The sequence below is a fragment of the Nyctereutes procyonoides genome, unplaced genomic scaffold (assembly GCF_905146905.1).
Source record: "Nyctereutes procyonoides isolate TBG_1078 unplaced genomic scaffold, NYPRO_anot_genome, whole genome shotgun sequence".
In the NCBI taxonomy this organism is placed as follows: domain Eukaryota; kingdom Metazoa; phylum Chordata; class Mammalia; order Carnivora; family Canidae; genus Nyctereutes; species Nyctereutes procyonoides.
The window spans coordinates 24,103,634-24,128,710 of NW_026575122.1; the positions used below are offsets into that span (position 1 = coordinate 24,103,634).

Below are 25,077 nucleotides of genomic sequence, written 5' to 3' on the forward strand. Positions count from 1 at the left end.
CCCTTGCAAGCACTTATCTAAATCTTTCGAATATCACAGCTGGCTGCTGTGGTTTGGGATCCACCCATATAGACTGGCCACTTGCAGTGCTATAGACATCATGGATGGGCAGCCTCCTGGGCTGTCTGTCAAATGTTTTCTCATTTAAAACAAAACTCTGCTATGCCAATAGTATAATCAGATAGATCCAAACTGCAGGGATTGCAGACATTCAGTAAAGTCTGAAATGTATCTGAAATCTGAGCAAGTCAACATGTAGTAGTTTTGGAAAAGTCTTTAGCAGCCCATACTCAGCTATCGCTTTGTATTAGTGACACTGCCCATAAGTAAAAAATAAGGAATTCGATGAATGAGTCTAAAATTTTAATAAAGTAAGGCCTAACATGATAAAGAGACATGCAATAACATATAATAGATGTAATGGTGCTATGTATTTGTTTTTTTTCAAAGGACTTTTCCATATATGTACTATCTTCTCTGGTCTTCATGATGAGCCATGGGGCAGAGAAGGCAGGTATCATCACTGCCTGCATTTTAGAGATGAGAGAGCTCAGCCTCAACGAGACTGTCTGTGCACACGGTCAAGGAGGCAAGTAGCTGAAGTAGTCTTGAATCTAATTTTTTTTTTTTGACAACAACAATAATGAAGGAAGAAAGTCATGGCAGCTCTCATTGACAAAGAGCTTACCATCTGCCAAGCACTTTGCTCTGTACACATTTTATCTCACTTCTTATAACAATCGTATGAAACAGGTATCACATTCTCCATCTTACAGATAAGAAAACTGTGGCTCAGAGGTAAATAACTTGTTCTGGGGCTGACAAGTGGTAAAGAGCAGAGTCAAGATCTGAGTCTTTCTCTGACTCTACCAACTGCACTCTTTGCAGTATGTATACTGTAGCTTCCTGTGATGACAATCAGAGCTAATACATTTAAAGTACATATACAGTAAATATATATATATATATATTTGAATTAGAACACCAAGTGATAGAGTAATTCTCTCCTACAATATAAACTTGAGAATCAAAGACCAGAAATGACAAAAAGAATACAGCTACCCTCTGTTCCTCATGAAAATACATGAAAAATTCAATCTACCCAGAATGCTGCAGATTTGAAATTACCTTGGCATAAACGCAGCTGTCTGATAGCCTCATGAATGGACAGTATTTATCGCACACAGGACACATGATGATATCTGTAGCTTGGCAGACTTCTTTACTGGAAAACAGAACAGAAAGGACTGCTTTTTAAACATAGCAGAGCATGTTTCCCCCTCCAATTTCACCAGAATCCTTAACCACTAAATAATATCCAGTAGATTAGATTTTTGTCTTTAGAAGCTTCCTAGTCAGGGATCCCTGGGTGGCGCAGCGGTTTAGCGCCTGCCTTTGGCCCAGGGGCAATCCTGGAGACCCGGGATTGAATCCCACGTCGGGCTCCTGGTGCATGGAGCCTGCTTCTCCCTCTGCCTATGTCTCTGCCTCTTTCTCTGTGTGTGTGTGACTATCATAAATAAATAAAAATTAAAAAAATAAAATTAAAAAATAGAAGCTTCCTAGTCATATCTGTTATTAATGTAAACAAGTGCCTGCACATTTTAATAATTTGATAAACCTACTCATTTATGAGGCTGTTTCTTGGTTTTACATATTAATAAGTTAAATTCTGAAAATACAGGAATCAAAACACTGGATGTTATGCCCTAAATTATACAAAAGTCATTCACAACATTGCACAGATTTGAAGCAATTTCATACTGAACTGTAGGAACAGTCAGGTACCTAAAAGTGCCTGCCTCAATCTCTATGTGCATGATAAGTGAAAAGTAATAATGGAGGGATAAATAAAAATATGATGCATTAGTTCTAGGGAAAAACTACATTCCTATTTAACAATTTCACCAGAAAGTAAAATATTTTTGCAGGTGGGAGAATCAATCAACCACTTTTACTTTTGCAATCACTTCTAAAAGGCACATTTATTATTTAAGATCATTGTCCAGCCTGGCAATAAAATCTCTGTGAATACCTTAAACTGTATCTGGTGAGAGAGCTGAGATAATAATCCTCAACAGTGAATTCTCAAGGCCCAAACAAGTTGGTATGATGTCTTTCTGGCTTAGGTTTAAAGGGTCCTTGTCAAACACAGAATTCATAAAAAGGACTGTCAACCCACCATTTTTTGCAGGATTAGCAGAAAAAGGTAAAAAGTCAGAGAAAGAGAGACACTTTTAGCCAGCGAAGGAAAGCCATTTTTCCATGGACACAGAGTAGCCTATAGGTCCATAAAGGTAAACTCTGCTTTCTTGGTAACTGAAGACAACAGCCACACTGGCAATGAATGGATGGAAGATCTAGTGAATTGAGCCTCCTGAATTCTTCCCAGCAGGGAATGAGAAGGAAGTGAGGAGGAAAAGTGGGCCCACATATGGGAAGATCCCCCAAAGCACCACCACCCATTTCTAAATAGAAGCAAAGGCAGGCTTACCCAGAGCTTCCCCTACCTGACTTGGCAGTGATCCAGAGTGATGACTCCATACAAAAAGACGAACAGTCCAATGAAGGCAGCTGGGAAGAGCATGCCAGTGTACCAGCCCAACCAGGCAAAATACAACCCAATCTTCTCTCCAAAGTACCGCCTGTTTAAGACATGAGAGCCTTGCATATCATAGTGAAGTGTTTAGAGTTTAGGCATTATAATACTTTGCTTAATCATTTTACTTTGTAGCAGCCTTGCTGATAAATAATGCATCCAAGAGAAGAGAGCGCTTCACCAAATTAAGGTTGTGGGCTTAAATTTCTTCTTCTTTTATTATATATCAGAAACAGAATGAGCCCTTCCATAAAAGAACATGATTATACACAAGCTTGTTCTCAGAACACAGAATAAACCCATGCCCATTCAGGAAGATACAACACTTAATACAGAACCAGGAGAATTTGAAACATGAGAGACAACACATAATCTCATCTTTGCCGTTTCTGAGGGTATGCTTGTTTGTAGCACATGTATTGTGATTACACATATCTTTAAAAATAGGAAACAAAGTTATTGTGAAAAACTTTAAACACCCCTTTCAAGATTTCATAGCTTTCTAAGATGTTTACAATGATATGATCACAAGATATTAGAAACTCTAATTATGGAGATTCAACATGAGTTGATACTGAGAGCAACTTTTCCTTTTAAGTGATGATTTTTCACGTTTCAACATCTACCTCAACAAATACTTCTCTGAGATTAACTAGTCTGCATAGTCCCCTGCAGTCTGCAAAGTTTACAAATATCCAGGGAATTCCTTGAATTTCTTTGCCTCTCAACAGCTTTATTTCATTGGAAAATGAAAATAAAGTTGGAGGTTAATTCTTTTTAGTCTAATATAAGAATATTCCAATTATTTTTTTCATTCTCATTCTAAACAAATGTTGTTTTGACCACCAGTTTCCAAATACTGGCTTCTGCTTTCCTCTTAGAATGTCCAGTAGTCCCTAAAAGCTCCTTAAAGATGGGGTAAAGATTACTTATTTATCCTAGCTTTCACTGTGTCCCAGAAGAAATTTTCTACTCTTGGAAGACTTTTCCAACAGACATTCAAATATGCAGATACATTCTTTCATTCATTCCACATATAAAAAAACACCTTCCCTGTGGCAAATATTGTGCTAGGAGCTGAGGATACAATGATGAGCAAAATAAGGTTGGTCCCTGCTCTTGTGCAGCTCACAGGCCGACAGAGGAGACAGATGTCAATCACTTAAAGAAATAAGTTTACAATTAGAACACTGGGAAAAGGGCTACAAAAGTAGAGGAATACAATTCCACAAGGACATAAACCAAGACCATGTGACCACCCTAGTTAGGGAAGACTTCTCTGAGGAGATGATTATTAACCAGGTGGGGTGGGGACAGGATAGAGTGCTTCCAGCAGAGGAACCATGAGTATAAAGACACTATGCTAGAAGGGACCAGATCAGTGGGCCCGGAACACTGATCACGAGATGTGGGCTGGTGAGATAGGTGGAGGCTGGGTGGGTCTTACAAACAATGTTAAATGCATTGATCCTTGTCTTTTTAAAATATTTTTATTTATTTATTCATAAGAGACACACAGAGAGAGGCAGCGACATAGGCAGTGGGAGAAAGAAGCAGGCTCCTGTGGGGAGCCTGATGCGGGACTCAATCCCAGGACTCCAGGATCACGACCTGAGCCAAAGGCAGACACTCAACCACTGAGCCATCCAGGTACCCCCTGATCCTTGACTTGGGAGAATGGGAAAATCCTACGAGAGTTTTAACATTCAAGGGACATAATTCGATTTATATTCCAAAGAGATCACTCTGTCTGAGGGTAGAGAATAAACTGGAAGGGGCCAGGGTGGGAAAGAGGGAAACCAAGTATGGGACAACAGCCATAGTTCAGATTATTAGGTGAAGGACATAGTATGACAGAGGAGGTCCTGGGATGTGGCCAGAATTGAGAGACATGGGGGAAACAAAATCTATAGGACAAGAGCTATTTAAGAGATGAGATTCCCTAGATATCCACAACTTCATTCTACTCAAATATTGCTTATGCTTTTCATTTCCCTTCCTTTTGGCCAATACAAATCCTACTCTCTTCCAGGCTCAGCTCTACAGAGCTTTCTACAGAGGTACCAACCCATACCTATCCTTTCCATTTTTCCAAACTCTTATGAAATTTATCACCCTGGAGCACCTGGATTGCTCAGTTAGGCGTCTGCCTTTGGCTTGGGTTGTGATCCCAGGGACCTGGGATGGAGCCTCACATTGGGCTCCCTGCTCAGTGGGGAGTCTGCCTCTCTCTCTCCTTCTCTCTCTGTTCCTCCCCCTACTCATGCTCTCTCTCAAGTAAATAAATAAAATCTTTAAAAAAAAATCATCTCTGGAAGGTATCATTGGTTGCCTGATCCAACCCCCAATCTCCATTAACAAAACTTATCACCTCCATCACACATTTTACCTAATTGTGCATAGTCTTGTATTGTTTTCTACTTGTTTCAAATATGCAGAGACTGTTTTCCTGAAGAAAACTGAGTTTCTCAGAGACTATTGTCTTTGGCAATAGTATTTAGCATCATACTAGAAACACAATGGGCAGTTAATACTCATTGACAAACTGCAAAGTCTTAAAATACTGTCAGGGAGGGCAGATATTTTGTTGCAGCAATTCTCTAATTTTTAATCAGTGTAATCCTGCAATATTGGGACCGAGGCTGGGAAGACCCCTGTGTTAGCATGTATTGAGACTCATCAAAAGAAAATGATCTTATCTCAGAAAATATTTTCCACTCATCCTGATCATCTGGATCATTTGTTACTAACACAAAAAGCAGTACACATTTCGTCAATGACCTTGAGTAACAACAGGAGTAAATGCTTAGTAACAATGACTCTGGCAGGAAGAATGATGGCCCGGGGAGACAAAATGTAAAGTGAGATGTCTTACTACTCCATTTTCCTCTGGGCTCATTTTTAAAAAGATTTTATATATTTGAGAGAAAGAGAAAGAGCAAGAGAGAGAGAGAGAGAGAATGCATGAGGGAGGGGTTGGGGCAGAGGGAGAAGGACAAACAGACTCCCTGCTGAGCAGGGAGCCCATGGTGGGGCTTGATCCCAGGACCCTGGTATCATGACCTGAGCTGAAGGTAGATGGCTAACCAACCAAGCCACCCAGGCGCCCCAGTTCTGGGTTCATCTTTTAAGGGCACTAGTGAAAGTAAAACAAATGTGTGGATTGTTGCTACCCAATCTTAATGATCAGTCTCTAAATAATAAGACATCAGAGTATAAGGCTGCCATAGCAGAAAGTTGGACATAAATAGTTAAATAAAAAATATACTTCCACTGTACAATTATCAGAGGTTAAAAGCTGATAGGCTAATTTGACTTGCAGAATTAAAACAATCTTGAAAAGTTGTTAGTGGAAAATTACAATAAGCCTGTAATGTATTAGAAAGACAGAACTCCATTTTTCCTACTTACACAGATAGTAACAGATATTCCATTTGTCACTAATATATGCAAGCACACCACCTTTCTGCAATTACCAATAGTTTGTAAATAAGGGTCATAGATGACCCGTTCCTTATAAAGTCCTGTTGGGGGGGGGGCTGAGCTGACCTCACAGGCTCCTTCCTAAGGCCTTTTTGGAGGAAGCCCCATCCTCATCAGAGTGAGGTCTAGTTTCCTAAGAATGACCCATGTCCTCTGATGAGTTGCCTTCTTGAGATGAAGCCAGATTTGAGTAAGAGCTGTGTAACTCCGAGTTTCATCTTGTCCCAGCCGACAGTCTGCCCTAATCGTTCTGTGCAAGTTTAATGTTTGCAGCTGATTAAGAACTCACCTTACAAGATCCAAAGGCTGGTATTTATACCACACGCCCCAGGAGGCCCAGCACTCATAGAGCAGATGTCGGTGGTTTTCCGCTCCATGAGTTCTAATGGAGTTTTTACTTCTGTAACTTCCCTGGGATAAAAACACAACTGCCAGTGAGGTTATACCCAAAAAAGCCATAAAGAAAAGCTGATAGTAATACTAGTCTCTTAACGGCAGAAGTAATGATAGGGGTAATTTAAAAAAGAAATGGATCCACACTACTGAAAGGAAAAGCGGTTATCGTGGACACAATCTTGGTGATGCTCCCGTGATTGTAAAAAGAACATGCTTGCTAGGAATCAGGCAGGTTTGAATGGATTCAAATTCAGCTCTGCTACTTTTTATGTAGAAGGTCTTAAACTCTCTGAGCCTCAGATTCTTGGTTCATAATGGAACTAATACCTGCCTTATTAGGTTTCTTTCATGGTTTAAGTGAATAGAGTGTCTTGCCTAAAGGTCATGCCCAAGACATAGCTCTCTTTTCTGTTTTGTCTCAAAACAGAGTAGTTGGTAAATAGCCATAGCTGTACACTTGCCTTCTCTACACAAAACCCCTAAAATATAAAAGCTGGATGTAACCTCAAAGTTACAATTCAAATCCAATTCAGCCATCTCAGGGAACAAATGAGGAGACCAAGGGCCAGACAAGCAGAGGTTTTTTTTCCTGAGTTCAAGTTAGTGGCAATGCTAGTTTCACAAACAGATAAAGTACTCTCTAGAAGTGGACTAATTTTTAACATTAACCTGAGAAGTTCTTTCTTAGTGGAAGGTGAACAAGGCTGAGCAACTAACTCAGGTTCTAGTTTCAGCTCAAACAACAACTCACACAGGAACTAAACAGGGCTAACTTTTCTCTAAACCTCTCTAAATTTTTAACATGAAACAAGGGGAACAGTATCTCTGCCCTTCTTGCTTTTATGCCTCTGAAGGTTATTATGATGTTAAATAATATTATTAAGTTAAACTGAGAGGAAAGAGTCAATAGACAGATTATGTTACTGTTGCTGCTGTTACTAATTTGGAAGGTCTCTTCTTAGAGAACATGGGGCTTTGCTGAGATATGAAAGCCAAAGAGAAGAGGCCTTGAGCTACTCTGTGGGGTTTTAGAGCTGCATCTTCTCAGACATCCTCCTACCTGCCAACTTCTCACCAAACAGATACTTCTGCTTACCTACCATTGCTCAGACACCGCCCTCACCAAGGGGAAGGGCTCCGCTGTGGGAGGATGCAGTTGTCACTGAAACATTTTTTGAGAATGCCAGCTAATAACTACAGGAAGCCACATGATATTTTTTGGGGGGGAGCAGAGTGATCTGTCTTTAGAGTTCAAAAATAACCTATGTGTGGCTTTAGAAAAACTTTGGGTCAAAATGTTTGCTTTTGTCATCTGAAAAGGATCATTCCAAAAATGCTTCAGGGGAGTCTGTGAATAGCGTCTTGGGCCAAAGCTTCTAGTTTTCTTACTGAATAAGATTTGTAAAATTCTACATCACCTTTGCATCCTTGTGGTGTTTAAAACAACAGAAACAGCACTATAAGCAACCCTCCCCCGCCCCCCAAAAAATAAAGGTATGCTTTGGAAAGAGTTGCCATTTGGGAACTGCTGGAGCTGTTCTCCAAGGTTTACCGGCAAACTGTTCACATTTTTTTTTTCTAGCAGAAGACTTTTGGAACCCACTCCTAGGAGTTCCAGCCTAGCTATTTGTGAGAACCTACAGGGCATGGGCTACGAGAGTCATTGTTGTGCTCTCCGCATCACACAGTAACTGATACAAAGTAGAGACTCAATACCAAATATCACGAAGATGACAATGATCTCTCACCAATCATGAGGACTATGTCCCTTAAAATCTATGTGTAAAAGAGAATTCTGAGTTAAATAACCCAAGATTGAATGCGGACAACAGAGTTAAGGGTAATCACAGGTACATTTACTAAAGTCCTCATATAAGACAAAAATCATGTAGCAAATAAAAAGAATATCAAAATTTACATATCTTAAATGAGCAATAATAGGCACAATACTCTTCATTTCCATTCATCACCCTTTGGGTACCAGAGACTTTTCAAGATGGCTCCTTCCTACTCTAAGGAATCATCATAGATTTCTTTGTTGCAGAGACTATGTATTTCAGGAACATTTTCCTCATGGGTCTGGTACCTCATGCAAATTTTCAATGCTTCTTTAATTTTATGACTTTGAGTCCCCTCAGCAATTCCTCTGGATTTGTTCTCATTGACTCTTGATTAAGTATTCTTACAATTACATAAAACAGATATATAGAAATAAATCTATGCTGGAGAAGTGATGTCACAATGCAAATAGGCCCTCCCTAATTATCCACTGAACAAATTAAATTCATTCTGAACAAATGTCATATCAGCAAACTCAACTGATGACTAATCCCAGAGCTGATTTAATAACAAGAAATTGACAGAGGAGGAGGAAAAGCAGGACAATACCTCATGCAGAGGAAATGCAGCTTCATAGGAGCCATTGGTAAGCAAACGATTCAGACCTAAAACAACAAACAAAAAAATTCAGTTTGAATTAATATTGACTCTGACTCCTCATTCAAGATGAACGTAAGGATGGTACTTTTTAGAGAAAACAATCTAGGCTTCCAAAAGTGATTCAAACCCAGCTGGGGATCCCAACAGTTTAGAAAGTTTCCTAGCTATCTGCTAGGAAATTGGACTCAAGCGCTGGGAAATTAGATTTTCAAATAGAAACAAAACAGTGAAGCATACCTAGTATAGTGCCTGGCACAGAGATGGGAATATACTGAGAAAAGTAGATGAATCTATCATATAAAAAAAGTTATTTTCTACCAAGAGCTCTTTTTATAATTTTCATCCAGAAGCTTCAATGTGGATAAATCTAACCCTTCTGCATTAGACTAGTGGTATGATTTTGAAAAAGTCACCTTGTCCTCAGACCTCAATTGTCTCATACATAAAATGGGGAAGAGGTGTTGGATATGTGGAATTTTTTTTTTAGAGACATCATGTATCACAAGGGAGGGAAGGGCAGAGGGAGACACGGAGAGAGAATCTTAAGCAGGCTCCATGTTGGGCGTGGAGCCTGATGCAGGGCTCAACCTCATGACCTGACTGAGGTTAGGACCTGAGCTGAAATCAAGAGTTGGACATTTAACCAACTGAGCCAACCTGTGCCCTGGATATGTGGATTATTTTAAAAAGAGCTTTATTGAGGCCTAACTGATATACCATAAATGGCACAGATTTAAAGCACAGAATTCGGGAAGATCTGACTTCTATATGCACACCTGAAACCATCAGCACATCAAGATAGTGGACATATTCATACCCCAAAGTTTTATCATGCCACTTTGTAACTGCATTCCTCTCTACACCATCTCCAAGGCAGACACTGATTTGCATTCTGTCATTATCAGTTTGCATTTTCTAGAGTTTTATATAAATGGTATTATAGAGCATTACTCTTTTTTATCTGAATTCTTTCACTTGGGATGATTATTTTGAGATTTATCCATGTTGTAACTCTTTTTTTTTATTGCTTAGCATTCCATCATATGGATATATAACTATTTGTTTATCTATTCCCCTTGATGTTTGTTTCCTGTCTTGAGCTATTACAAATAATGCCACTGTGAGCATTCATTTAGAAGTCTGTATGGATATCTGCTTTTATCTCTTTTGGGAAAATACTGAGAAGTGGAATAACTAGATCATATGGTGGATATATATTTAACATTATTTGCCATCTGCATATCTTCTCTTGTGAAATATCTGTTCAAATCTTATGCCATTAATTTTATTATTGTGTTATGATTTTAATATATTCTACATGTTTTTCATTAGACATATGCTTTGAAATTTTTTTTCTCATAGGATGTGGATTCTCTTTTCATTCTCTTAAAAATATACTTCAGAGAGTAAAAGCCTTAATTTTGATGAAGTCCAATTTATCCTTTTTTTTTTTTTTTTTTTTTTTTTACAAATTGTATTTAAGAAATTCCCAACTAACCCTAAGGCCACAAAGATTTTCTCCTGGAGTTTTTATAATTTTAGGTTTTATATTTAGATCTATGCTCCATTTGAGTTGATTTTTATATATGGGTTCATTTTTTTTTTTTTTTTTGCATCTGGGTATGAATTGTTTCAGCACCATTTGTTGAAAAGAGAATCCTTTATACACTGAATTATCTGAGTCTTTGTCAAGAATCAATTGTCCACATATGTGTGGCTCTACTTCTGGACTCTATTCTGTTCCACAGATCTATTTGTCTATCTTTACATCAATACTACACTCTTTTGATTACTATAGGTTTATAATAATTCTTGAAATCAAGTAGGGTTAGTCTTCCATTTGTGTTCTTTTTTTTTTTCAAAGCTATTTTGGTTATTCTAGGTTATGTAATTTTATTCAGCTTGTCAATTTCCATAGACACATACACATGCACAAGGTTGGGATTTTGTTTTTTTCTTTTTTAAAGATTTTATTTATTCATGAGAGACACAGAGAGTAGAGAGAGAGGCAGAGACACAGGAAGAGGGAGAAGCAGGCTCCATACAGGGAGCCTGATGTGAGACTCCATCCCGGGTCTCCAGGATCAGGCCTGGGCTGAAGGCAGCGCTAAACCACTGAGCCACCTAGGCTGCCCCAACCTTGGGATTCTGACTGAGATTGCACTGAATCTATAGATTAAACTGGACAGAATTGACAATGTTGAGTCTTCTGATCTATGATCAGGGTATATTTATTTAAGTCTTAAATTTTTCTCACCAATGTTCTATAGTTTTCAATGTATATACCTTGCATATATTTTTTTCTTTTTTAAAGATTTATTTATTTGAGAGAGATGAGGAGAGGCAGAGGGAGAAAGGAGAGTCTCAAGCAACCACACTGAGCATGGAGCCCAACACAGGCCTCCATCTCACGACCCCAAGGACTATGACCTGAGTTATAACCAAGAGTCGGATACTTAGCAGATTGTGCCACCCAGGCACCCCTTAACATATCTCCTGTCAGATAAGTATTTCATATTTTTTGATGTTATTATAAATGGTATGGTCTTTAAAATTTTAATTCCTTAGTTGCTGGTTTATAGAAATACAACTGAGTTTTGTGTATCAGTTTTGTTTCTTGCAACATAGCTATACTCACCCTACTAGTGTTTTTGCAGATCCTGTTGGAACTTCTATACACATGGTTATGTCATCTGAGAATAAAGACAGTTTTATTTCTTTTTCAATTTGGATGCCTATTATTCTTTTTCTTGTCTTTCTTTTTACTAGCACTGGCTAGTAAAATGATGAATATGAGAGCAGACATATTTGTCCTGCTCCTTATCTTGAGGAAAAAAGGCATTTAGTTTTTAACATTAAGTATAATGTTAACTATAAGCATTTTATAGATATACTTTACTGAGGTTGAGGAAATTCCTTTCTATTCATAGCTTGCTGAGTTTTTATCAGGAATGAATGTAGGATTTTGTCAAATACTTTTTCTGTGCCTCTGGAGATGACCATATTGTTTTCCTCTTTTATTTTGCCAAAGTATTAAACTATGTTGATTAATTTTTAAATTCTAAGCTAACTTACAGATCTGCATAAACCCTACTTGGTCATGATGGATTATATTTTTTATATATTTTTTTTATTTTAAACTTTGTTTATAATGTTTGCCTCTATTTTCATGAAGGATGTTTATTTGTAGTTTTCTAGTATAGTCTTTGCCTGGTTTGGGTACCTGGGTAATACTGCCCTATTCTCCATATTTCAATTTTGTGAAAGAGTTTAAAATTGGTATTATTTCTTTCTTGAATGTCTGATAGAATTCACCAGATAATCTGGGCAGGTAGGGGTATTTTTTGTGAGAAGATTTTCTTTCTTTCTTTTTTTTTTAAGATTTTATTTATTTATTCATGAGAGACACACACAGAGAGAGAGAGAGGCAGAGACACAGGCAGAGGTAGAAGCAGGCTCCATATGCAGGGAGCCTGATGTGGTACTTGATCCTGTGACTTCAGGATCATGCCCTGGGCCAAAGGCAGGTGCTTAACCGCTGAGCCACCCAGGGATCCCTGTGAGAAGATTTTCAAGTACAAATTCAATTTCTTTAACATATATGGAGCTAATTGGGTTATTTCTTTTTTTAAATGCTTATATACATAAGCTCATTTTTTTCAAGTTTTTATTTAAACCCAAGTTAGTTAACATACAGTGTTATATTAGTGTCAGGTCTACGATATAGTGATTCGACACTTCCATACACCACCCAGTGCTCATCATGGTGCACTCCTTAATCCCCATTACCTATTTAACTCATCCCCCCACCCACCTTCTTTCTGGTAGCCATTAGCTTATTCTATAGTGAAAAGTCTGGGTTTTTTTTTTTTTTTGGTTTAATCTCTCTTTTTGTCCCTTTGTGCATTTGTTTTGTTTCTTAAATTCCACATATGAGTGAAATCATATATTGTCTTTCCCTGACTTATTTTGCTTAATATAATACTCTCTAGCTCCACTCATGTAATTGCAAATGACAAGACTACCCCTGCTTGTGCTCTCTCTGTCAAACAAATAAATAAAAGTGTTAAAAACATAAATTAAAAAGCTGTAGTAATCAAAACAGTATAGTACTGGCACAAAAATAGACACATAGATCAACAGAACAAAATAAAAAACCCAGAAATGAACCCACAATTATATAGTCAATTAATCTTCAACAAAGCAGGAAAGAATATCAAATGAGAAAAAGTCACTTCAACAAATGGTATTGGGAAAACTGGACAGCAACATGCAAAAGAATGAAACTAGACCATTTTCTTACACTATACAAAAATAAACTCAAAATGGATTAAAGACCTAAATGTGAGACCCGAGACCATAAAAATTATAAAAAAGAACACAGTAACTTCTTTTACATCAGGTATGTCTCCTGAGGCAACGGAAACAAAAGCAAATATAAACTATTAGGACTTCCTCAAAATAAAAAGCTTAAGCACAGAAGGAAACAATCAACAAAACTAAAAGGCAACTTATGGAATGGGAGAAGATATTTTCAGATGACCTATCAGCTAAAGGGCTAATATCCAAAATATATAAAAAACACAACTCAACACCCAAAAAACAACCTAATTAAAAATGGGCAGGAGATATGAATAGACATTTTTGGAAAGACATACAGATGGCCAATAGAACTGACAAGATTCTCATCATTATTTACCAGGAAAATGCAAATAAAAACTACAATAAGATATTACCTCACACCAATCAGAATGGCCTAAATCAACAACACAAGGTTATTTTTTTCTTGAATGGGTTTTGATTATTTGCATCTGTCCAGAAATGTGTCCATTTAAGTTGTCAAATTTATTGACAAAAGGCTATTCACAATATTCCCTTAATATATCCCCAACTTTTTTGGTGGCAGCACCTCTACTATTCTTGGAAATTTAGGAATTTGTATTTTCTCTCTTTTCTTTCTGATAAGCCTGACAAGAAGTTTACATTAGTTTTCTATCACTGTGTAATAAATTACAAGAAATGTAGTAGCTAAAAACAAGAGCCATTTACTATCTCATACTTCTTTTGGTCAAAAGTCCGGGCATGCTCTACCTAGGTTCTCTGCTCTGGGTCTCACAACATCAAACTGCAAGTTTGGGCTAGACTGAATTCTTATCTGGAGGTTCAACTACAAAAGGATCCACTTCCAAGCTACCTTGGATTATTGACAGAACTGATTTCCTTGAGCTGCTACATTCATGACGACTTGCTTCTTAGAAACCAGCAACAGAGAGAGGGAGTCCCTGTTGCTGTAAGAGGCTGAGCTGGGGACAGGCCTAAACACTCTTTTAAAGGGCTTTCCTCCTTATGTCCCACCTAGGATTTTAAGTCAAAGTCAAACTGATTAAGAACTTTTTCACATCTGGAAGATCTCCTAAACTTTTCCACATAATGTAACACAATCACAGGAGTGACACAATCATCTATGCAATATTCCATTTGTTAAATGTAAGCTACAGTTTCTACCTACACTTAAGGGGAAGGAATTACACAGGACATGACTCACTGGAGAATCACCTTGGGTGTGTTTACCACAAGGTTTATAAATTTTGTTTTGTTTTTAAAAGAAACAGCTTTTGGTTTCACTTATGTTATCTACTGTTTTTTCTGTTTTCTATTTCATTCACTTCTCTTTTATTATTTCCTTTCATCTACCTATTTTAATTCCTTTTTCTTTTTCTTGTTTCTTAAGATGGAAGGGGGGTCATTAATTTTGACATTTCATTTCATATATAGGCATATAGTACTATACATTTCTCCCTAAGTAATGCACACTTTTTGTATATATTGTTTTTGTTTTTATTGAGTATAACATACCAATTTTTCTTTTTTCACTGATGGGTTATTTAAAAGGTATTAGTTGTAAATATTTGTAAAATTTTCAGAGATTATCTTCATATTAACATCTAATTTGTGTCCTCTGTGGTCAAAAAACAAATCTGTAGGACTTGAATCCCTTTAGATCTATTAAGTCTTGTTTCATGTTTCCAAATATGGCCTATCTTGTTAATGTTCTACATGCACTTGAAAAAAAACAAATAAGATGTGGTCTATGTATACAATGGAATATTACTCAGCCATTAGAAATGACAAATACCCACCATTTGCTTCGACATGGATGGAACTGGAGGGTATTATGTTGAGTGAAATAAGTCAGTCAGAGAAGGACAAACATTATATGGTCTCATTCATTTGGGGAATATAAAAAACAGTGAAAGGGAATAAAGGGGAAAGGGAAAGGAAAAAATGAGTGGGAAATGTCAGGGAGGGAGACAGAACATGAGAGACTCCTAACTCTGGGAAACGAACTAGGGGTGGTGGAAGGGGAGGTGGGCAGGGGGTGGGGCTGACTGGGTGACGGGCACTGAGGGGGGCACTTGATGGGATGAGCACTGGGTGTTATTCTATATGTTGCCAAATTGAACACCAATAAAAAATAAATTTATACATTTGGGGAATATAAATAATAGTGAAAGGGAATAGAAGGGAAGAGAGAAGAAATGGGTAGGAAATATCAGAAAGGGAGATGGAACATGAGAGACTCCTAACTCTGGGAAACGAACTAGGGGTGGTGGAAGGGGAGGAGGGCGTGGTGAATGGGTGACAGGCACTGAGGGGGGCACTTGACAGGATGAGCACTGGGTGTTATTCTGTATGTTGGCAAATTGAACGCCAATAAAAAATAAATTTATTATTAAAAAAATAAAAATAAATAAGTTTATAAAGAAAGAAAGAAGAAAGAAAGAAAGAAAGAAAGAAACGAAAGAAGAAGAAAGAAAGAAAAAAGAAAAAACAACAGGTATTCTGCTATTGTTGGAGTGATCTAAAAGATTAATTATATTCACTGATAATGTTGTTCCGGTCTTCTAACCCCTACTGATTTTCTATTTATTCTATTAATTACTGAGAAAGAAGTATTGAAATATCCAACTATAAGTGTGGAATTGTCTATTTTTCTTTGCAGTTCTGTCAGTTTTTGCTTCATGCAGTTTGAAGCTATAGGCTTTTAGGATTGTTATGTCCTCCTCATGAATTGATTGAATTTACTTTTATCCCTGGTAATATTCTTTGCTCTGAAATCTATTGTGTCTGATATCAATATAGCCACTTCAGCTTTATTTTGGGTAAGCATGTTATAACTTTTTGGAACCTTTTACTTTTAACCCATTTGTGTCTTTAAAGTTTCTTGCAGGCAGCAAAGAATTAGGGCCTTCTAACCTCTGAATTTTGGATTGGGATCTTTAGAACACTTACATTCAATGCTCTGTGAATTAGGAGGTATTCCAATTTCACTGAAAATCCTTTGGGGTTGTTATTTCACTGGGTTTGGGTAGTTTCCTGATATATATGCACTAATTAGTACTCTGCTAAATACTTGAAGAGAGCCCTCTGATGATCTTCAGGGTTTCCTCTTGGCAGAACATTCTGCTTTTTTGGTACTTTGTTCTGTGAACTCTATTGTTGTCTTGTTGGACTCTCAGTAACATCTTCTCAACTTAGAGTATACCAGGTTCTGACTGGGTTCTTCCTCCCTGGGCTGCTATCTAGAAACTATGCCAAAGTTGTAAACTGATGCAATCGTAGCACTCATCTCATTTGTTTTCTGTCTCTCCGGGATCCCTATTCTTGGCTGCTGAATGTTCAGTGCCTTGAAAAGAATGGACTCCTACATTTTTTTTCTGTGTTTCCTTTGCTTGTTTCAGGTGGAAAAGTAAATCTTGTGGCTCCTATTCTGTCTTGGCCAAAAGTAGAAGTTACATGTGTTGGTCTTTCAGATCAAGACTTACGCTACTTCCTAAAATGAACCTCAAAGATGATGACTAGGAGGATGTCTCTCTGGTGGCTAATAAGGAAATGCCCCCTATCCTCTGGATCCTGGTAGAGTCCAGAGGCTTAGCCTCCCTGGGAAATGGAATATGTACTGATTCACTTTTTATTGATGGAAGGTCAATCAATGTTTAGGTACTTTTAATCACAGTAACACAGTAATGTGTTTTAAGATGACTGACATTAACATTAAATGTCTAAGAAAAACACCTGAAATGCAAATACCTGTAGGGCTTTTGTATTTTGCCTAGCATGCAGGAAGCCCTCAATAAATAACCTTTGTAATGAATGAATAAATGATTATGTGGAAAGTTCTGATTTCCTGGAGTCTTTACTGAGAATTCCACATATCTCATCAATAAACTTTCAAACATCTCAGATGTTAGAAAAAGCAGAATTCCCAGGGACCTTTAATAAGAGACCTTGATAATGACCCCTCTAATTTTATCATAATTTATCAAAGTCCTGTGAAGTGAGAAAGTGGTTAACATTTGAAGTCTACCACTTCACTAATTTCCCCTTTGAGCACCAATTTTGAAAATGTAACTCAATTTCAAAATTTACTTTATGTACTCACACTGTTAAATAAATCCCTGTTGATCTATTAATTGCTCTATTTTGAAAGTGGATTTCAACAGGTTTGATTTTCACAGTTGTAATAAATTCAGAGTGAATCTGGAAAACTTACATAATAGTAGTTTACACTCCAGGAAAATGTCTTTAGGAAACATGTTTACAAATCAGTAGTTTTGTGTTATCTTAATCAATGTTGGCTCATGGAAGATGCCACTTTCACTCATATATAGAATTTAAGAAACAAAACAAATGGGCAAAGGGTGGGAAACCAAGAAATAGAATCCTAATTGTAGAGAAGAAACTGATGGCTACCAGGGAGAGATGGGTGGGAGAATGGGTTAAATTGGTGATGGGGGTTAAGCAGTGCACTTGTGATGAGCACCAGGTGTTGCATTAAATGTTGAATCACTATATTCAACACCTGAAATTAATATAACACTGTGTTAACTAACTGTAATTTAAATAAAAAATAAAAGACACTGGGATTCTTAAATAGAATTCTCTTTCAACAAATGAGGGAAATTTTATAAAGGTCATTGCTTACTAGTAACAATACAACACTTCCTGCATTACTTCAGAATATTTACCTCAAATCGCTGTCTCTGTCCTTTTGGATCCATCCTGACTACTTGTAAAAATAGCTCACATTTTGAGATGCAAAGTTAAGCACAATAATTGCTGAATGGCCATGTTGTACACAATTTTGACTCTAAGAATGCTGATGGTTAGACATTAATCATGTTTAAAAGATTTTCAATTCAGTTCAACAAACACTCCTACTCTATGCCAGAACTGCACTAGGCAATGATGATACAAACACCAACAGGGCAACTTAATTATAATTAAGGAGCTTATTGTCCAACTACCAATTTTTAGGAATAGATTCTCAACACACTAGTGTATTCTAATAAATTGTGAGGTGTGATGCAAATTATAACATCAATGTTAGTGAAGGTACTGTTTGCATTTTGTAAAATAATTCAGAATAGCTACTGCTATAATCATTTCATTTCCACTCGTTTCTTAGAATTTTCATGATACAATGTTAATTGAATAGGTATGATAAAAGTGTAGTATACCCTAAGTTTGTTAAAATTACATGGGCAAATAGGGGCTAAATATGAAAAAAGTAATTAATGAAATATTTAAATTATTTAATCCACCAAAATGTTAACAGTGGTTCTCTTTAGGTGGTAGAATTTTCATAACGTCACTGAAAATAAAGAATTCAAGATAATAAGACTTGTACATGATTAATTATCAAATAAACACTCCAAGTTAATTGCCATAGGAATTCACGGAAAGAGAGAATTCCTTCAGTGACCTTCCAATGGTCATGGAGGACTTCATGGAGAGAACGTGTCTCAAGGATGGGTGACTGTTGCAGAGAACACAAAGATGTACCAGTCCACAACCCGGCTAATGTTAAGAAAGATCTAAATCAGGTTTGATTTTACCATACCCACCTGGAAAGACTCTCACTGAACATATTATTTCAGATGTATCCAGATTTGGACTAGATTGCTATCATTTTCTATTATATTTTAATTTATGCAGCTTGGGATCAGAGTAGTTTTTGGCAGCTTCAGCATACTAGTGACTCACACTGAGCTTGCATTCAACTAAACCTCTCAAGTCTGTTCTCTCATGATGTTGTTGAGCAACATTTCTCCCACACTGTACCGGAGTCGTTGTTTTGCTGAATTCGAGTGTAGGACTTTACATTTACAAACTATTAAATGTCATCTTGTTGGATTTGGCTGAGATTTCCAGATCACTGAGACCTTTTATGCTCCTGACTCCAATGACAAACATATTTAATGCATCCTTCCAGAGTCCATCCCACCTGAAAGTTTGATGGTCAGGCTGTGTAGGCCATGTACCCGTTATCAATATATTTGCTCCTTAGTTCCAAGAACACTGTCATTGCCTACCTTGCAATAATGGAGTTAGACCTTGCAAATACTTCTCCTTTACCAGGTTGTACAATGATAAACTTTGTCAGCAGAAGGCAATGAAAATACCCTGGAGGAAGAAGCTTGTCTTCCTGGTACCTGTGCTCTCCTCAGCAGGCTTCTGCAACACATGGCTTCTATGGTACCAACTTCCTGCAGGGCATGGTGGCCGGTAGGTAGCACATAGCACCTCCCCAAGGGCAGGTATCTCCTTGAAAAGCAGGGCTGTTGTGAAACACCTCCCAGTGAATGGCTTCCCTGGAACCCCTCTAGGCAGTTTTCTCCGTGTTCCCCCAGAAAACTGCTTTGCTACCTGCTTTGCTGTGAACCACAGCTATACCACTTCCAACAGAGTCTGGATCTCAGCTTTGTGGAGGGCATCTTCCTAGGAGTGGTAGTTGCCCCTAACACCTGCTATTTCTTTATTCCCTACAGTTCTCCTTACCCTTCATAAACCAATCCCTGATGACTCTGACTCGCTCATAGTTTTTATATTAAACTTTCCCTGTAAAAATTATGTGTGATTTTTGTCTCCTGACTAGACCCTGAGAGAGACGGCTCATTATTCATACTATTGATAAAAATCTTGTTTGGACAGAGTTAAGGACAAAGCCACCTGAATCCTGCTAATATATGTTAATCTGTTTAATAATGGAGACAATTTGGTAATATGGAAAGGTTCTCACAAAAATGCCCCAAATATAAATTATGAGTGTCCATCAATACATGAATGGATAAAGATGTGATAAATATACATACACCACCCCTCCCCCACACACATAATGGAATATTATTCAGCTGTAAAAAAAGAATGAAATCTTGCCATTTGCAACAACATGGATGGATCTAGAAGATGTAATAGTAAGAGAAGTCAGTCAGAGGAAGACAAATAGTATATGATTTCGCTCCCATGTAGGATATAAGAAACAAAACAAAGAAAAAAGGAGACAACCCAAAAGACAAACTTTTAACTAGTTAAAAGAGAACAAACTGGTAGTTACCAAAGGTGGGAGGGGTTGAGTCAGTGAAATAGGTGAAGAGGATTATGGTACACTTATCATGATGAGCACTATGAATAGAATGGTTGAATCCCTATATTATACACCTTAAACTAACTTAACACTATGTTATTTATACTAGAATTTTAAAATAAATTTAAATAAAAATTAAAAAATAAAATACATATATATGAATTATGGAAGCTGTTTAATGGGGAAGGTGATTATTTGGAGAATTTCCTTATGTGTGACAGTTCATCTGTGCACTTGCCTAAAATAACTCCCCCCACCCTGCCATCTTCCCACACCAGCCCCTTCTTGTCATCAGGTCTCAGGTCAAACCCCAGCTTCTCAGTGAAGCTTCCCCTGACCACTCCATCTCATCTTGAACTCACTATTTCCATTTTTTCATGTTACTCACTGTATTTACTTATTTGTTTATTGTCAGCTTTTAACTTCTTAAACATACACTCTAGGAGAGAACCAGGCCCAATATCTAGTCCAGTGCCTGGCACATAACAAGCACTCCATAAAAGATTTGTTAAACTGAAAGAATTTCTCCATGATCTTAGGTAAATGAGGTAACATGCTGTTTTAAAGAGATCTAAGGATGTAATAAGATTTTTACACTTGTGAGTTATCCATCTAGGGAGTTAGAGATTTTATAAATGATGAGCAGTTCTAGAATCGTTATATGAATTTACCACTTACCAATTTTGTTTTTTCCTTCTTCATACTTTATTCTTTGTAAAATATGATGTACGATTCTACTTCTTGTGGCATTGTTGAAGAAAGTGTCTTTGTTGTGTATGATGAAGCTGCACACACATATTGAAAACACAAGCTGAAGGTTAATGGGAGGTGATGAATCTAATCTTTGACATAATTTGGTGTTACTCATAGAGGTGTCTTCAGTCAGTCATAGAGAGGTTAGTCTGGAACATCACTAGAGAGCCCAGAGATCACACCAGGGACAGGAGGCTCACACCTCTCAGGAGTTTTGGTTTCAGTCTCCTGAGCATTAACATAATTATGCCAGGAAGGAGCTGGAGCTAAACGCAATCAAGAAACCTTAAAATAAACTAGTAGCAAGTTTAGGCCTTATATCTTGCTTTTTTCCTCAGGAAGGTCATTAGATAAATTCACTAAAAATTTATTTTGTTTTTATCCCCTCCTGTCTCCCACCCACCCCCTTCCATGTCACAACCACCTGGTTTTCAGAAAATTTAAGATCTGAAACTGGTTTGGATGGTGAATATAGGAGTTAGGTAATGAGCTCTGGTCTAGCTCAGGACCTCTGTTCCTTCCCCATGTTTCTTGCTAGATGGGACACCTCTTTTAAAGCATATACTTAAAATCGCTTTCTTTCTTAGCCAGCGGCTGACCCAGCCACTGAAGTTTCTCATAGGGCTCATACACACACACACACACACACACACACACACACACACACACACACCAAGACCCTGGTTTTCCACTGGATACTCCTACCCTCCTGAGAGGTTTTCCAGGTGACAGAGCTTCCAGGACCATATAATCCAGCATGAAATGGCCATGTCTCCCCTTCCTAGCAATGTGTTAAATGGTACAATACTAGACATAACTGTAAATATAATTGCTTCATAAATTAACTCAGCAAACTTTTGGTACCTCCTATGAGTTGGACACCATAGAAGGTATGGTATGTTGGCAGCCACTGCCTTCAAAACCCAGCTCAGAAGTCACCTCCTCCAGCAGGTCTCTTCACTCCTCCAATGCCACTCCTTCTCTGCAAAGAGTTCAGTCCCTCCTCTGTGCTACTTCTTATCTTGTAAGCACATAGATTTATCAATTATTCAGTATTATCATTTGTTTCTTCATTTGTTCATTCACTCATTCCTTCAGCAACTGTTTACTGAGGGCTCTGTCTAGAGTACTGATTACACAATAGTAAACAAAACAGATAAAATCTCTGTTCTTGAGAGGCTCACAGTCTAGTGGGAAAGACAAACCATAAAGGAAATGAACATGATTGTATGGCAGAGATGGACAGAATCAACCTCCCTTTGCATCTCTGTATCCAACACAGGGCTGTGAACTCACTCAGGACAAAAGGCTGAATCATACTAATTTCTGTAGAACCAGCGTCTAGTGAGTAGCTGGTTCAAATACAGGTACAGGTTTTTGGATAGCAGTAAGTAAGGGCCATTGGTATGCACATTGGGGAAACTGCTATTTAATGTTTTTTTCAAGAAGATGGATTCCCAAGAGTAGTTCAAATATCAGGAAGAAGAGAGAAAACTGGCCTAGAGAAGATAGTCCAGGCATGGGGTCTAGTTTGGGAACAGCTGGGAATGTGAGTTTGGGGTAACATACAAAAGGAATTTATTTACCAGAGAATATGAAAATAAAATGCAAATCACATAAGCTGATTCCCCGGAGAAGTATTTTCCTCTCACTTTTACTTCCCTAGGAATCTGTTATAAAATACTGTTCTCAAAAAGTAATTTGACTTGGTGGATAAGAGATAAATGCTATGTGGGTGAATGAGGAAGCTGCAGAGCTTAGCTGGTATTTTCTTTAGGGTTTTCTGAAAACATTTTAATGCATCAAAGAGGAAGAGAGGAAAACTGAAAGTTACATTTAATGCAGCTCCTTTTATTTTATCTTCCTCTGCGTTTTCACCTTATTTAAGACAGAACATTCCATTTTAATACCAAATAAAGATGCCATAAAGAAATAGACAAATAAAAAAGCCCATTTTTTGACTCACAATACCAGATGATAACTGAAAACTGATAAGCATGACCATGCTTGACAGGACAATTCTGGCCTAAAAGCCCATGTCCTTCCTCCATTAAATGGTTTTCTGCTTTCTTCTCCTTTTATAGCACCACATTACATTTTGTGAGCTCATGTAATAGTTCTCTATAATAAGCACTGCAGATGAGCTTCAAAATTTTGTTTTCCTATTCCTTACATCTAGGTTGTACCTGGAGCCTGGAGGTTCTATAGTGGGAACAAATATATAGGGCACGTGCCAGGCACTATTCTAAGCATCCTAGATATATTAACTCATTCAATTCTTACAATCACCTGGGACACAATATTTTATAGCTTCATCTTACAGGTGAAGAGTCAGAGACAGTGAGTGATGCACCCAAAGTCACTCAACTAAGGGGGAGAGCCAGGATTTCAACTCAGACTGTCTGGCTCCAGAGGTTGCCTTCTTACCCATTCACCTGTCTCTCTGTATTAGAAACTTTCTGATTCCTGGAGGCTGACTTGCCTTGTGATCAGCCCAAGAGTTGCTCTACTTAGAATTCTTTCCTTGCTTCCACTCATTCCTTGAGCCTCATTTCAGGGCACATCTCCCTCTAAGGGTGTTCCTTGACCGAAAAGCGAGGTGGGCTACAATATGAGAGGGAAGGAGAAAACCATTTAATGCATAAGGAAGATGACCTTTAAGTTCTAACATTGCCCCTACTTCTCCTTAAGACTTTGAAGTGAGACAGTCCATGGACTAAACCCTAATTTTGTCACTTACTATGTGGTATTGTAACTGCCTTTCAAGTTCCCTGGATATTGGTTTCCTTATCTGTGAAATGGAGATAACACTGTAATTACCTAGCTTTTTGTAGACTCAGATGAGAAGTCTTGCAGAGCCCCACTGTCTGGCATTTAATAAGGTCTTGGAGTTAGCTGTCATCTCGTTGCTGTTGCTTCATATAGAAACTGTCTGCCTAACATACCTGACTTCTCTGGATGAGCTTGTTGAGGGCAGGGACTAGCCATGCTCATGTCTGAATTCCCAGCACTAGTATAGGGTGTGGCCCATGACAAGCCCTTACAATTGGCTCACATGGACTGACCTGGAGAATACCTGCTAACATTGGGGACTATGTGACTAAATATCATTTCCTTTTATCTTGGCATCTACTGCTTCCTGGAAAGATTTCTACCCATTTCATCTTTCCAGCTATCACCTGAACCATTTTCTGCATGTTACCAAAGGATTTTCTTACAGAGTGTGAAACAATCTCATTTTCTCTGTCACACTTTCACATTGAAGGGCCAAGAGAAGGCACAGTGATGATTCTTGAAATCATTGCTCTCAAGCTTTCCTTAGCCACTTAGCCAAAATGACCTTCTTCAAATGAAATCACTCACATACCCACATGCACACACACATCTTTTAGAAACGTATTCTATAAGTATGCTTACCCATGTACAAAGTGACAGATAATCAAAAACACTCATTATGGCATGGGTTATAATAGCAAGATTCTAAAAAATGACTTAAATAATTCATCAGTGAGGATTAAGATAAATTATTATACAACTTAACAATGAAATATTCTGCATCTGTAAAGAGACAGAGGGTGTTCAGTATAGATATAAAAAAATCTTCAAGATACTACAGGAGAAAACAAGGTTCAAGAAAATCCCACAGCCATTTGTATCAATCAAAGAGCCAAACATACACATATAAGGAAGTAGATATAAATGTAATGACATATTTATTTGCTTGCACATGCACAGGCTGACTATGATAAGGACACACAGACATCCAGAAATACTAGCTGCCTCTGGGGAGAACTGGAGAACTGGATGGCTGGAAAGGAAGGAAACTTCACTGACACATTTAAGAATTTTTTATCATATGCAAATACTACCTATAAAAATATGAAATATTTTTAAAAGAAATTTTTAAAGGGAAAATGCAATTTCTGCTCTAGGTTTGTTCTCTACTTCACCTTGAAGGATAAGGAGTAGAATAAACTGA

General features: G+C 37.7%; 1 protein-coding gene across 1 annotated transcript in view; it reads right to left on the bottom strand.

The window, feature by feature from the left end:
• Positions 1-25,077, bottom strand: part of ANO4 (anoctamin 4) — a 327,266-nt gene that overhangs the window by 86,466 nt on the left and 215,723 nt on the right. Inside the window, exons 9-13 of the mRNA XM_055336489.1 lie at positions 21,024-21,130; positions 8,867-8,922; positions 6,372-6,493; positions 2,511-2,645; positions 1,129-1,225 (exon numbers count right to left, since the gene is read on the bottom strand). Of these exons, the coding sequence (XP_055192464.1) occupies positions 1,129-1,225; positions 2,511-2,645; positions 6,372-6,493; positions 8,867-8,922; positions 21,024-21,130 (517 nt within the window). The remainder of the gene's footprint in view (positions 1-1,128; positions 1,226-2,510; positions 2,646-6,371; positions 6,494-8,866; positions 8,923-21,023; positions 21,131-25,077) is intronic.